The following is a 12,958-nucleotide window of genomic DNA, read 5'->3' as shown; positions in this document are numbered from 1 at the left end:
AATTTCAAAAGGTGATAGTCCCAACTGCCGATGTGTTCTTCCTCTCAACCCCATCAAGGCCAAGGGTAGAGCATCTGGCCAGGTTAAGTTTGTCTGCTCACAGATTTTTGCCAATTTTGATTTTAGGGTACCATTGCATCTTTCTACAATACCTCCACTTTGGGGATGGTATTTGCAGTAATGATGCACATTTATCTGGAGCCAAGTAGTCAGCTCATTTATTACAGAATTCACAAAATGGGTTCCATTATCGGTCTGCAGTTTCTGTGGTATTCCCCATCTTGGAATAATTTCTTTTATTAGAGCTTTAGCCACAGTTTTGGCATCTGCATGTTTAGAAGGGAAAGCTTCCACCCATCGGAGAACACATCAACAATTACCAAGCAATAACGGTAGCCTTTAGGCGGTGTTAACTCAATGAAATCCATTTGGAGGTGTTCAAAGGGACCCATTGGGTTAGAAGTGGCGGGCTTACCTGAGTACCTTTACCTACATTAAACCTTTGGCATAGTGCACATCGTCGGCAGAATTGTTCAGCATATGTAGAAAACCCTGTGGTTTCCCAATGCTGCTCGACATCCTGAGTCATAGTGTCTTTCCTGCATGATCCAGGCGTGTGCGATTTTTGCCATTCCTGGAAAAGAAGCTTTTGGGAGGAAAGGTTTGTTAGTTTGCTTATGGATCCAGACCCCAGCAGAGAGAGATCCTTCTCGGGACCACTTTATTCTTTCTCGGTCAGTGGCAGCTCTGTAAAGAAATAATTTGATTATCAGGGTCTTTGTCATCTTCCTGTTGGAATAAAGAGACTGGTGTAATATTATAAGCAGCCTGTTTAGCAAAATGGTCAGCCAATTCATTTCCTTGGCTGACTGGGTTTTGTTTCCCAGTATGGGCTTGGCATTTAACTATTGCTAGTTTTGATGGTTCTGTTATAGCTTCGAGAAGGGATTCCACTAATTTCTGGTGTTGTATGGGCTTACCAGTACCGGTTTTGAATCCCTTAATTTCCATAATGCCCCATGATCATGGCAAACTCCAAAGGCATATCTGGAATCTGTGTAAATGGTTATGACCTTCCCTTTGGACAACTGACAAGCTCGGGTGAGAGCTATTAACTCAGCTGCTTGTGCACTTAAGTTTGAAGAGATTCGATTTGCTTCAAGTAAGTGATCTCCTTTGACCACTGCATAACTGGTGGAGAGTGTCCCATCGTCCAATCTCAAGGAACAACCGTCCACATAAAGTACTTCTCCTGTTTCTAATGGAGTTTCCTGGAGATCTGGCCTGGGTTTCAGGACCTTTGTGATTTCTTTATGGCAGTTGTGTGGTTCCCCCTCTCCCTCAGTGGGAAGTAGGGTAGCGGATTCAGAGTTGAGCATCTTTCAATAGTAACATTTGACAGGGTACAGAGTACATTTTGATAATGGATTGCCCTTGCAGTAGTGAGGTGTGAGGTTTTGGCCTGGACTAAAATGGAGTGAACAGCGTGAGGCACTTTCACTGTCAGGGGACTCATGAGCACAATATCCGTGCTTGCCAGCACAGCCTCCGTTGTTGCTGCAACTGCTCTAAGACAAGTCGGAAGTCCTGTAGCCACTGGATCTAGTTTTTGAAAAATAAGCTACTGGCCTCTGTTTTTCTCCATGGAGCTGTGTTAATACTGCATTCATATATCCCCCCTTTTCGTCCACGAAGAGAGTGAATGGACGAGAATAGTCAGGGAGTCCTAAAGCAGGCGCAGAAAATAATGCACTTTTAAATCACACAGAGCCTTCTCAGCCTGCTCATTCCACTGTACACGACCTGTAAGAGGAAGGTCGACAGTGTTAGCTAGAATTTGTAAGGGCTGTGCTCTTTCGGAAAAATTTAGGATCCAATGTCGACAATAACCAAGAATGCCCAATATAGACATTACCTGTTGCTTTGTGACCGGTCTGGGAAGATTTTGGATGGTAGTTATGCGGTCTTTCGACAGAGCTCTGGTACCACAAGTGATGTCATGCCCCAAGTACTTGACAGTGGTTTTAATTAGCTGCAGCTTTGCTTTAGAGACTTTGTGGCCATTTTCCACAAGATATCTTAATAATAATTCCATATCTTGCACGCATGCTTCCTCTGTTTCACTACAGAGCAATAAGTCGTCAACGTACTGTATTAATACACTTCCCCTGTTAGGCCAGAAGCCTTCCAGGTTTTGAGCAAGCGCCTGTCCGTATATACAAGGAGCTTCCGTATAACCTTGTGGCATAACGGTCCAGGTCCAGCGGCGATTTTGAAAAGTAAAAGCAAACCAGAATTGTGAATCAGCGTGTACAGGAATAGAAAAGAAAGCATTTGCAAGGTCAATAACGGAGAAATAACATGCAGAAGGAGGGATAGTAGACAGAATAGTGGAAGGATTAGGTACGATCGGTGCTCTAGGAAAGATAGCAGAATTGACTTGTCTAAGGTCTTGGACGAAGCGCCAAGATCCATCCGCTTTCTTTATTGGCAGAATGGGAGAGTTAACAGGAGAATACTGAATAGGAATTATAGCTCCCCGTTCAACTAAGTCTTTGTGTACAGCAGCAATTCCAAGTTCAGCCTCGGGAGAAAGAGGATATTGTGCACGAGGCGGAAGGATGACTTTGGGAAGACCACTAAAGGTTCACAATTTGCGATTCTGCCAAAATCGTTTTTTCCCTGAGACCACAGAATGTCAGGAATTGTAGATAGCCAAGGAAAGAGTCTCTTTGCAAGGAATACAGAGAAGGAGACGGGTGACACAGGGAACGAACAACTGGCAGGTCGATTTGGATTATCACCTTAGTAACCAGGTGATCAAGGGTGACAAAATTCCTGGTGCAATGTATGTCCAATCAGTCCTATTTTGACATTGTTCAACCCAGTCCCCAATTTCTACCCAACGAGCAGTGTTAGATTTTGCCAGGGAAACATGGGGGACTGCACCTTCTAAATAGAAAGTGTTTTGTAAGTGTGTAAGGTGAACTGAAGCAGCAGCTTTAGTGGGAGAGATGAAAATACAAGGGATGTGAAGACTCTCTGGACAAGGGGCTGAGGAGAGAAAAGATTCAAACCAAGGGATATCAACTTCAGTGTGGAAATATTGGGCAGTACAGTGAAGAGTGTCAGGGACTTGGAGGTGGGGAAAATTACAGGACGGGAAAGCATGGAGGGCATTAAGAAGGAGTTTTTGTGGGGAAATGTTTAGGGTCCAGGCAGCAAAAGAAGGTCGAGATGGTTGGAGAGTTTGGCACAGGAGCTTAGGAATGGAGCAATAGAATCCTTGTTCAGATAAGGAGATTGAAACAGACAGTTTAGTCATGAGATCTCTTCCCAATAAGTTAACTGGACACAGATGATTTAACAGGAATCGATGTGTCAAAATTGAACTATCAGTGGACAGTTGAACTTGAAGAGGCTTGGATACTGATAAAGTATGAGGTTGTCCTGAGGCAGTGAGGACCTTCACAGTGTCTTTCGAGGCAGGGACCTCCAACAATGATAAAGTTGAGCGGTAGCTCCAGTGTCCACAAGGAAAACAGTTTCCTTACCATTTACTATCAAAGTTAGTAAAGGGTCTGCATCAGCATGATGAGTGAGCAAGGGAAACTGGAAAAAATGGCTGGGGTCCCTGCTAATTCCTATGACCAGGGAATATCACTGGGTTCCTGGAGTGGAAGTGGTGGAGGTGAACGCTTGTTTGGGCAATTACGTCTGAAATGGCCAGCTTCACCGCAGTTGTAGCAGGTGTAAGGTGTGTGAAACTGTTCTGATGATTTAGGTATCTGGGTGAACTGGTCAGTAGGCATGGAGGGTTGGAGTCTTCTTCCCTTTCCACTTCCTCTCCATCTGAAGGAGTTGCCACGACCACGACCTTGAAATCCTCTGCCCCTACCCGTTCCCCGTGTAATATTGAAGCTGTGCGCTATCAATTTAGTTTGTATCATATTCTTTTTGTTTGGATTGTCTCTCAGCATGCTCAGCATGGCGTTTCACTTCCTCAAAAGTAGCACTTTCCCAGCCTATGCAAGACGTTCTGACTTTATTCTGTATGTCACTTCTTAAACCCGAAACAAAGGGGAACGGTAGCGGTTTCGATCTTCGTTATCTCGCAAACCAGAATGATTAGCCATCAGGTCTTGAATCCTTTGGGCCCATTCATCAACCGTCTCATCTTTCCGCTGCTTGGCAGCTGATATAAGTGACCAATCTGTTCCTTTTTTGTATTTTCCTGCAATTGCAGTCTTTAATAATTCCCATTGTTCTAAAAATTGGGGCTCCTGATTATCACGATTCAAGGACTCATCCCATCTCCAAGCATTTCCATCCCCTCTGGTTCCATGATTTACTGTTGCCCAGGTGGTGCCTAGCTTTCGGCGCAGCACCTCGTCCACTCCGCAGCATTTGGTTTATACATGTCATCCAGCTGCTGAAGTGATTCAACAAATTTTAAGCCGCCGACTCCCTTTGGATCTGGCAGTTCTGACACCACATCTTTTAATTCTTGGATGTCCCAATTTCGATGTATCATAACAGTGGTGGGATTATTAGCTCCTGCGGGTTGATTGGGGTTGTGCCTGGGATTTGGGACTTGTATTAAGGGACATGAAAATTCAGCTCCAGAATTCTGCGGCTTTAGGGAAGTAAAGCTGCATCCCAATTGGGGGTTTTGGTGTGATTGTAATGTTCGGCTTCTTGTATGACTAGAAATAGGGGATTGGAGTGAAGCATGTGGCTGGGATTTAGTATTATCTCCAAGCCGGGTCTCGGTCTTCGTCATCCGGGTCTGAATGAGAAGACGAGTCATAGTGAAACTGTGAATCTGCTCCGGGTAAATCATCGGCTACAAGAGGAGCCGGTGGGGCATTTGGAGCAGGAGGAAGAGGTGGTAGGGGTTGATAAGGAGGTGGGGTGTGAATGATTGGGTAAAGAGGATTCTTTTATCCGATTTCTTTCGCCTATTTTCTGGCTCTGTCTCTGTCTTATTCTTTTGTAATGCTAGTAACATCTCCTCTTTTTCTTTTGGTCTTAATTTCCAGAAAGCGTCTCATTTCGCTTCCGCATCGCCTCAATTGCTCGATCTTTAATTACTAGTTCCCATCTATCAAACATATCCATCCTATAGGGACCCATTTTCCAGCAGCTTTGCATGTTTCTACAGAGGATTTTTCTAATTTCTTGTATTTCGAAAATATCCCCAGTTCCCTCAACTGGCCATCTACCACTGCTTTGTTTATTCCATTTCTTACACGCTTTTTTAAAGTCTAGCCCTGTTGTCTTTTCCACTAATTTTCTAGGTGATCCTCCCTTCGGACTCATACTGGGGTGTGGTAAGTCTTCCGAAAACAATCCTTCCAACAAAGACTTTTGAATTCCTAAAGGGATCTTGACTGGTTTACTATTTGTTTTTCCCATTATTGGATAGTGCTAATACTACAAAATATAAGGTTACAGCCCCTGCGGTTTTCTGCCTCCAGTCCCTTCCGTTTCCCGGATCACTATCTGCTGCTTCGTGGTTTTAGCGGACTAACAGTTTTATTGACCACTGAGTCTGGGGTTTTGACAGTTCAGTGCCAACCCCCTTTCCAGTCGTCTAACAACTAGTTAGCTTATGGTGTCCACAACAGATTAACCCGTTGGAGCAGGAATATGACCAGACTATAGAGGCAAAAGAGTCTCGCCCTCCCGTACCAGTGCTTTGTTGTCCCGCCCGTGAGGTGTTTTCCCTTTTATCTATTCTTCCCACTCCCTGCCTTTTATTTATTTTTCCGAGCCGGTATAAGACTCCGTCCCGTTTCAGGAAGCGTACTAACTAAGCCTTCTCAACACCTCACTTATTCGGCCCAGATCAAAAGGTGCTCCTTTCTAGTTTTCTCTTCTTCCACCCCTCCTTTCCTTTAATAATTCTTTCAATTCCAAGGGGCGTACTCACTAACTATTCTGGCACTTTTTATTTCCGTCCGGAAGCGCCTTAATCCGCTAAGTCTATCTTTCCCAGTTAAGAAAACCCCAGGTACTCACCAAGAATTTTCCTCCCGTCTGGAAGTTCCCAGTTCACTCGACTTCAGCAAATCAGAGGAGGACAAGGGCTCTTCAAGCGGGACTCGGCAGAGGCAGGCCAGTCCTAACTTTTTGCGGATCTGGTCCTACCGACCCGGCCAATCGGTCCTTCACTGGTCCTCTGGACGATCGCTCAAGGAGTCACTTGGCCGTCTCTGCCCCACGTTGGGCGCCAAAACTGTGAGCACTGAAGTCGGAAACAACGGAAGAACTCAAACCCAATTAAAGTAAAAATAATTTCTTTATTCTTAATTCTTGGTGAGTAGAGAGAATGTGAGACTGCCTCTTTCCAACTCAGTCGACTGATTTGGGTTTTAGCAGAATACCTAAAGTAAAAATGTTCTCTCTTTTATATCCTAGAAAAAAAAAAAACCCTAGCAGTTCATTCTAAGGTTATACATAAATCTTAATTTATGTCATACTGGAATGTCCTAAAACATGAAATAAACAGTCATTTGCATTCCTAAGGAATACACCCCTGTATTTGCACCTACTTAGAATCAATTTAAACATTCTTATAGTCCATAAAGATCTTACATTCTTCAGGGGTCTTCTGATAGTAGCAGAGGTCAGCTCTTCCTCATAAAGGAATACAAGTTAAGGGTTTAAGTTTTTTCTTTCTCAACCACCTGCTCAGGTGCAAGATAACAAACAACAGGTTACCTAATAAATGATGAAATAGAATAACTTGGGTGAATAAGGAAAAATCTAAAGTGTTGAGCGCATGACTTGAACATCATGAAGCTTTGACTGATGCTGTGCCGTATGTTAGGCCAACAGCGCAGTACGTTCAATGAGAATATCAAAAATCATATTTTGTTAAAGACATGTATATTTCTTAAATTGTATGGCAGTTAAGGCAGAAATCTCCACAAAAAGAAATAAATAAGTAAGAATAAAATCCTCAGCCCTGTGCACTAAATAAGAGTGAATTTGCTCAAGCCAGTGCACACCTAATATGTGCCTCATCTTTCTAATGGTAATCTCGTGCACTTTGATGTTAACGGTGACAAGAGCTACCTGTACGAGCCATGAGGACATTCTTTCAGCATCTTGTGTTCTGCTGTCAGCCTGAACTTGCTGGGGCAGCATGTCCTGGACAAGTTGGCAGTGGTGTGAAATCTTCACTTGGAGATGATCTTGGGCCCTTCCGTCTCCCACAGTCACATCAGGTCAATTTGGAGTCACCACTCCACTTCCTCTGCATGTTTATGGGGATTAAGGGAAAAACCAGAATAACCAGAAACGCCATACAGTGCCCTTTTGTAGAACAACTGTGGGCAGGATTTGACCCCAGGACAACTGAACACCCATTCCATTCCTTTAGGACCTGCTGATATCAATAATAAAAATACTGTTTTTTTTAATAATGTATTTTTAGCCATTCATAAACGTCATATTCCATAATAAAGTGCTACTGCTTACAGCATACACGAAGAACATTTACCCACAATGCACACATAATGAACAAAAACAAGCTGAAAAAAAAAGGCATGTCTTAATCATACTCCACATTTCTAATCAAATAAAATGTTCAATTAGATATTTGTAGCCATCTACCACGACCAGAAGAAAAACGAGACAGTCTTGGTGAACACTTCAGGTTCTTATCTAAGAATATAAGTATCTCTGCATGTTCTGAGGACAGTCTGGTCCTCCTGTCATCCACGATGTGTGCTGCCATGCTGAACAGACCCTCACTGTCCCCACTCATATAAAGAGGGCACAAGTAGGACAATGACTTTTATTGGTCCTCCAGAAAGCCAGTGGCCCAGCATCTCTTGTGGTATGAGGTTCACAGAGATAAAGATTCACCTCTGATGCTGCTGACTCAAATATCATTTTTATCTTCATTGACAATTTCTTCATGCATTCTGCAGTTCTGTTGGCAGGGAGTTTCTTTGGATCTCTCGGCTGTCCTCTGTCGCTCCAACTGCATCTGTGTGGTCAAGACACCGGCACTGAGGAGACTATATGCTTGAGATTTGTAATAATCTGTGAAATATGTGTCCTTGCACCATTGTTTAATTTGTGGAAAAATCATTATGATGATGATATCTGTTACAGAATTCATAACTGTATAGTGACTATTCACACTCAATGATTTATTATGCATTATTAATATTATTTTTTAGGCCTAAAAACTAGGCTCGTACCATTCTACCCAGTAAGTAAATAAGAGGGCTGATTGCAGTTTCTAAGTAATCGACGTGCACTTGATAACAATTTATATTTATGTACCAGCTCAGTGAAACTCTGCATCCGTTTCCTCCCATCTACCTAGAAATTCACTGAAAGGCTAATAAAAGCGATTTTAGTCAAAACATCTAATGCCTGGTTAATTAATTATACAAATAAATCAGTCAACAAACACTCACTAGCAGATGGAATTGTGGATCTAAATGATCTAGAAGGTGACATCTTCCAGAACTGAAAGTGGCTGGTTGTCCAGGCTTACAAATTCCACTGTTTTTGCTGTCACAGTAAGTCTTTGGCGTTCTTGCTGTCAGTATTATAAGGTTGAGTTTTCTAAGTGCTGCCATTATTGGAGGCCGAGTGATAGTAGGCGACTGAGCTAGACTAAGCTTGCTGGTCACCTCAGCATTTGAACAGCTCGTTCTTCACACCAGTCCCTTTTCTGTTGACTTCTCAGTTGCTGAATAAGGTTTGTATTGTTGAAAGTGTTAGCACAGAATCCTCCATGAGTGACTTCTTTTTGCACAAATATTACATGAAGGAAATAAAACTGTTAGACTGTTGAGGACGTGTTTCTGTATTTTAGTAATGTTGGAACTTGGTCTTGCATGCTTTTTATCATTCAATATCAGATGTTAAGATCAGCTAATTTGCTGATCATCGGTCAAGTCATTTGGAGTGAAAATCGGCTGATTTTGATTTGTGATCGATTGATCAGATCAGGCCTGTCTTTAACATGTAAGAGAAAGTTGGAGAAATTGAATGGATAGCAGCAGAACATGTAAAGACCACACACTGAGTGGCCAGACCATAAATGGCACCTCAGTGTGAGGAAGAAACTCCAACCAATGTGCCACCACTTTACTTATACTGTGTCATTTATTTTAAAAGGCGGGTAGTGGTTAGGAATTTGGACATCAAACCCTGAATTTGCAGGTTTAAATTCAGCTATTAGCACCATGTTATGACAAGCAAGTCACATGACCTGCCTGTGCTCCAGTTGGAAGAAGAAGAGAAATGTAACCAATTGTGTATTAAATGTTTTAAGTTGACTTTCATAAACCTGTCTGGAAAAAAAATGGTTAATATGTTTGTGTTATTTCAGATGTACAGAAGAACGGCAGCTTCTCTCCACCTTCATTTGGTCAGCCCTCTCTTCAATACAATGAGAACGGTATGAAGAAATCAGCAAGAGGATCAGAGAACCAGACAGCAGCCTATTTGCATTGCAGTTCTCTCCCTGCTACTGGAGTAACACAGACAGAAGCCATGAAAACTGATAGACAACAAGTGGAGAAAGAAATCAAAATTCATACTGGAAAAAAATGTTGTTTGGAATGCGGCAAACAATTTACATACACAGGTGCTCTTAATAGGCATATGAATATTCACACAGGAGAAAAACCTCATTACTGTCCTGAATGTGGTAAGTCGTTCTTAAGGAGAAGCAATCTTCAGAGGCACAGAAGAATCCACACAGGAGAAAAACCTCATAATTGTCCAGAATGTGGAAAATTGTTCTCCTGGAGTAGTGAATTTGAGTTGCACAAAACAATTCACACAGGAGAGAAACCTAATTGCTGTTCAGAATGTGGTAAATCGTTCTCCAGGAGAAGCAGTCTTCAGAGTCACAGAAGAATCCACACAGGAGAAAAACCGCATTGCTGTCCAGAATGTGGTAAGTCGTTCTTAAGGAGAAGCCATCTTCAGAGGCACAGAAGAATCCACATAGGACAAAAACCTCATTGCTGTTCAGAATGTGGTAAGTTGTTCTTAAGGAGAAGCAATCTTAAGAGTCACAGAATAATCCACACAGGAGAAAAACCTCATTGCTGTTCAGAATGTGGTAAGTCGTTCTTAAGGATAAACAGTCTTCACTGTCACAAAAAAATTCACACAGGAGAAAAACCTCATTGCTGTTCAGAATGTGGTAAATCTTTCTCACGTATGAACAGTCTTCAGCGGCACAGAAGAATCCACACAGGATAAAAACCTCATTATTGTCCAGAATATGCCACACAATTTTCTGACAAACGCAGTCTGCCAAGACACATTGAAATTGATACTGGAGAGAAGCCATATTGCTCTTTTCAATGTGGAAAAAAGTTTTAAACATTAGCTCATTTCAAGTAAACACACAAACTCCCAGTAAAGCGAAAATGCAGTATGTATGTTCTGAATGTAGCAAATGTTATACAAGGCAGAAAGGTCTTTTATCAACATGCCAAAATGCATTCTGAAGAAAAATCTCATTGCTGTTCTGAATGTGAGAAACGATTCTTATATTTAAGTGTAATTCAATGCCACATCAGAACTCTTACTAGAGATAAACCTTATTGTTGTCCTGAATATAATAAGCAGTTCTCACAACAAAGCACCATCACAAGTCACATCAAATGTCACACGGGAGAGAAACCTCACCTTTGCTTGGAATGTGGCAAACAATATCCACACTTTAATTCTCTGTATAAGCATACAAAAGTCATTCTGGAGAGACGCTTTACATTTGTACTGAATGTGGAATGTTGTATAACAATTCCTTCAAAATCATAAAATAATTAATTCTGGTTAGAAACAAACCTGTTCTGACTGTGGCAAGCTTTTCTCAGACCGCACAACTCCTAAAGATCACATGAGAATTCACTCTGGAGAGAAACCTAATTGCTGTCCAGAATATGGCAAACGATTCTCAAGTCCAAATGCACTTAGTTGCCACAGAAGGATCCACACTGGAGAGAAACAGTACACCCGTTCTGAATGTGGTAATGGAATCTCTTCCAGAAAAAGGTTTTGGAGACACACGCGAAGTCATATTAGAGTAAAGTCTGTCCCAGAAATGACAAATGATCTTTTCATTGGATCCTCATTCAATAAAACTGAAGAAAAATCTTCTGAATATGGTAAAGGACTCCTATTGAATGTAGTTAATAAATATATTAGAATAGTGGACAAAACACTGAAAGTGGCAACTCGATCCTAGATGTAAGGTAACCTCAGAGCCACATATGAACTCACACTGGAATGACCACACTGGAAAACAACAGATATTTAACAAACAGCAAGAATTTTCTTCAACAACTTCTAAGTGCAAGAATAAACCTCATTGTTGTCCTAAATGTGGTTAACACTTTTCAGGCAGCAGTGGTCTTCATAGTCTTAAATGACTGGCCTATTGTGGTAAGCCTTTTAGCTGCTCTGAATGTTGAAAGTGGTCCTCCTGTATCAGCTATCATCAGCATCATGTAAGATTTCAGGAAGGACTCAGAAACGGTACTGCCAGGACGTCAGCCATACAGGGACTGATCAGCTGTGCACCAATGCTGTGACATAAGATGGTGAACAATACAAACACCAGACAACAGAAACTAACTTGCATTTTTTATGAGAAAATGCTGACCTCTTGATACTAACAGAACACCCTGTGATTTTATAAATCAATGTGACAGTTTCTGAATTCTTAAAACTATTTGAACATATTTCTTAAAACTGTGAGTGCCCTGATGACCTCTTTATCTGAAAGAAGCAATTCCAATTCAGGTAGTTGTAAGCCATTATAATTTATTTATAGCCTCAAAATGAAGTGCCATGTGTTTGTTTTTTTTTTTTTTTTTTTTTTTTATTAATACACTAACTAGGTATATAGAGGGAGACCCCACGTTAGGCAGCAGGATGTCTGATCTGACCAGTCCGTGACACTGAGCTCTTATGCTATTCTCTTTGACTCACCAAGAATAAAGAGATTGCTTTATACTTTAAATTGGTGTTTGCCTCCTGTTGTTTCCAATTTCAGCATCCACAGATTTTGGTGGCCTGTAAGGGGACAGGAACGGCCAAGCGACAGCCTGAGCAAAAGGACTGATTCCAGCTGGATCGGGAGGACCAGCTCCGGAAAAAGTTAGGACTGTTCTGCCTCGGATGAGTCCTGCATGAGGAGCCATTGACCTCCTCTGATTTTTTTCCTGGAAGTCGAGTGAAGTAGAAACTTCCACACAGAAGGAAAATTCTTGGTGAGTTCCTGGGGTCTTTTGACCGGGAAAGATAATCTTAGCCGATTAAGGTGCCTCCAGACAGAAACAAAGGTGCTAGAATAGCTAGTGAGTACACCCCTAGGAACTGAAAGGAATATTAAAGAAAGAATGGGTGGGAAGAACAAAAATTAGAAAAGGAGCACTTTTGACCTGGGCGCCGAATAAGTGAGGTGTTGAGAATGCTTAGTTAGTACGCTCCCTGGAACGGGACGGAGTTTATTACCGGCTCAGGGATAAAAATAAAATAAGGCGGGGCATGGGAATAATAGATATGAGGGAAAACACCTCATATGGAAAATAAAATTAGTATATTCATGTATTACCATAAATAAATATAGAAAAATATATAAGCATTAACCTTAGTGGAAATATTAATGTAAGCAAGGCCTGCTAATGGTTAAATAAAGGCACAGGCCATATTTCTTTTTGAATTGCAGCTTGGCTTTAGCGGCCAATATAATCTAGCGAGAGGACCCAGGAAGGGAGGAAAATAAGGTAAGGACAGCCCCAGGATGGAAGAAGGGAACACATCTGTTTTGCTCTCAGCTGACCTAAAAATAAGCGAATCAGAAAAATAAAGATAATTGACAAGAAAATTAAAATACCGTGATCATGATAAAAGAATTTGACAGGCCAGCTACAGGAAAGGGGAGTCAGAATAAGCAGCGAAT

General features: G+C 41.7%; 1 protein-coding gene across 6 annotated transcripts in view; it reads left to right on the top strand.

Moving 5' to 3' along the window:
- The window catches only part of LOC120528348 (zinc finger protein 397-like), a 43,028-nt gene extending 31,012 nt beyond the window's left edge, over positions 1–12,016 (top strand). For all 6 annotated transcript variants that reach the window (XM_039752482.1, XM_039752488.1, XM_039752483.1 and 3 more), the window contains exon 3: positions 9,365–12,016. In XM_039752482.1, coding sequence (XP_039608416.1) covers positions 9,365–10,248 — 884 coding nt within the window. In that variant the 3' untranslated portion in view covers positions 10,249–12,016. The remainder of the gene's footprint in view (positions 1–9,364) is intronic.
- The last annotated feature ends 942 nt before the right edge of the window (positions 12,017–12,958 follow it).

Source organism: Polypterus senegalus, chromosome 4 (assembly GCF_016835505.1).
Source record: "Polypterus senegalus isolate Bchr_013 chromosome 4, ASM1683550v1, whole genome shotgun sequence".
Classification (NCBI taxonomy): Eukaryota; Metazoa; Chordata; class Cladistia; order Polypteriformes; family Polypteridae; genus Polypterus; species Polypterus senegalus.
This window is presented reverse-complemented; position numbering and strand designations above follow the sequence as displayed.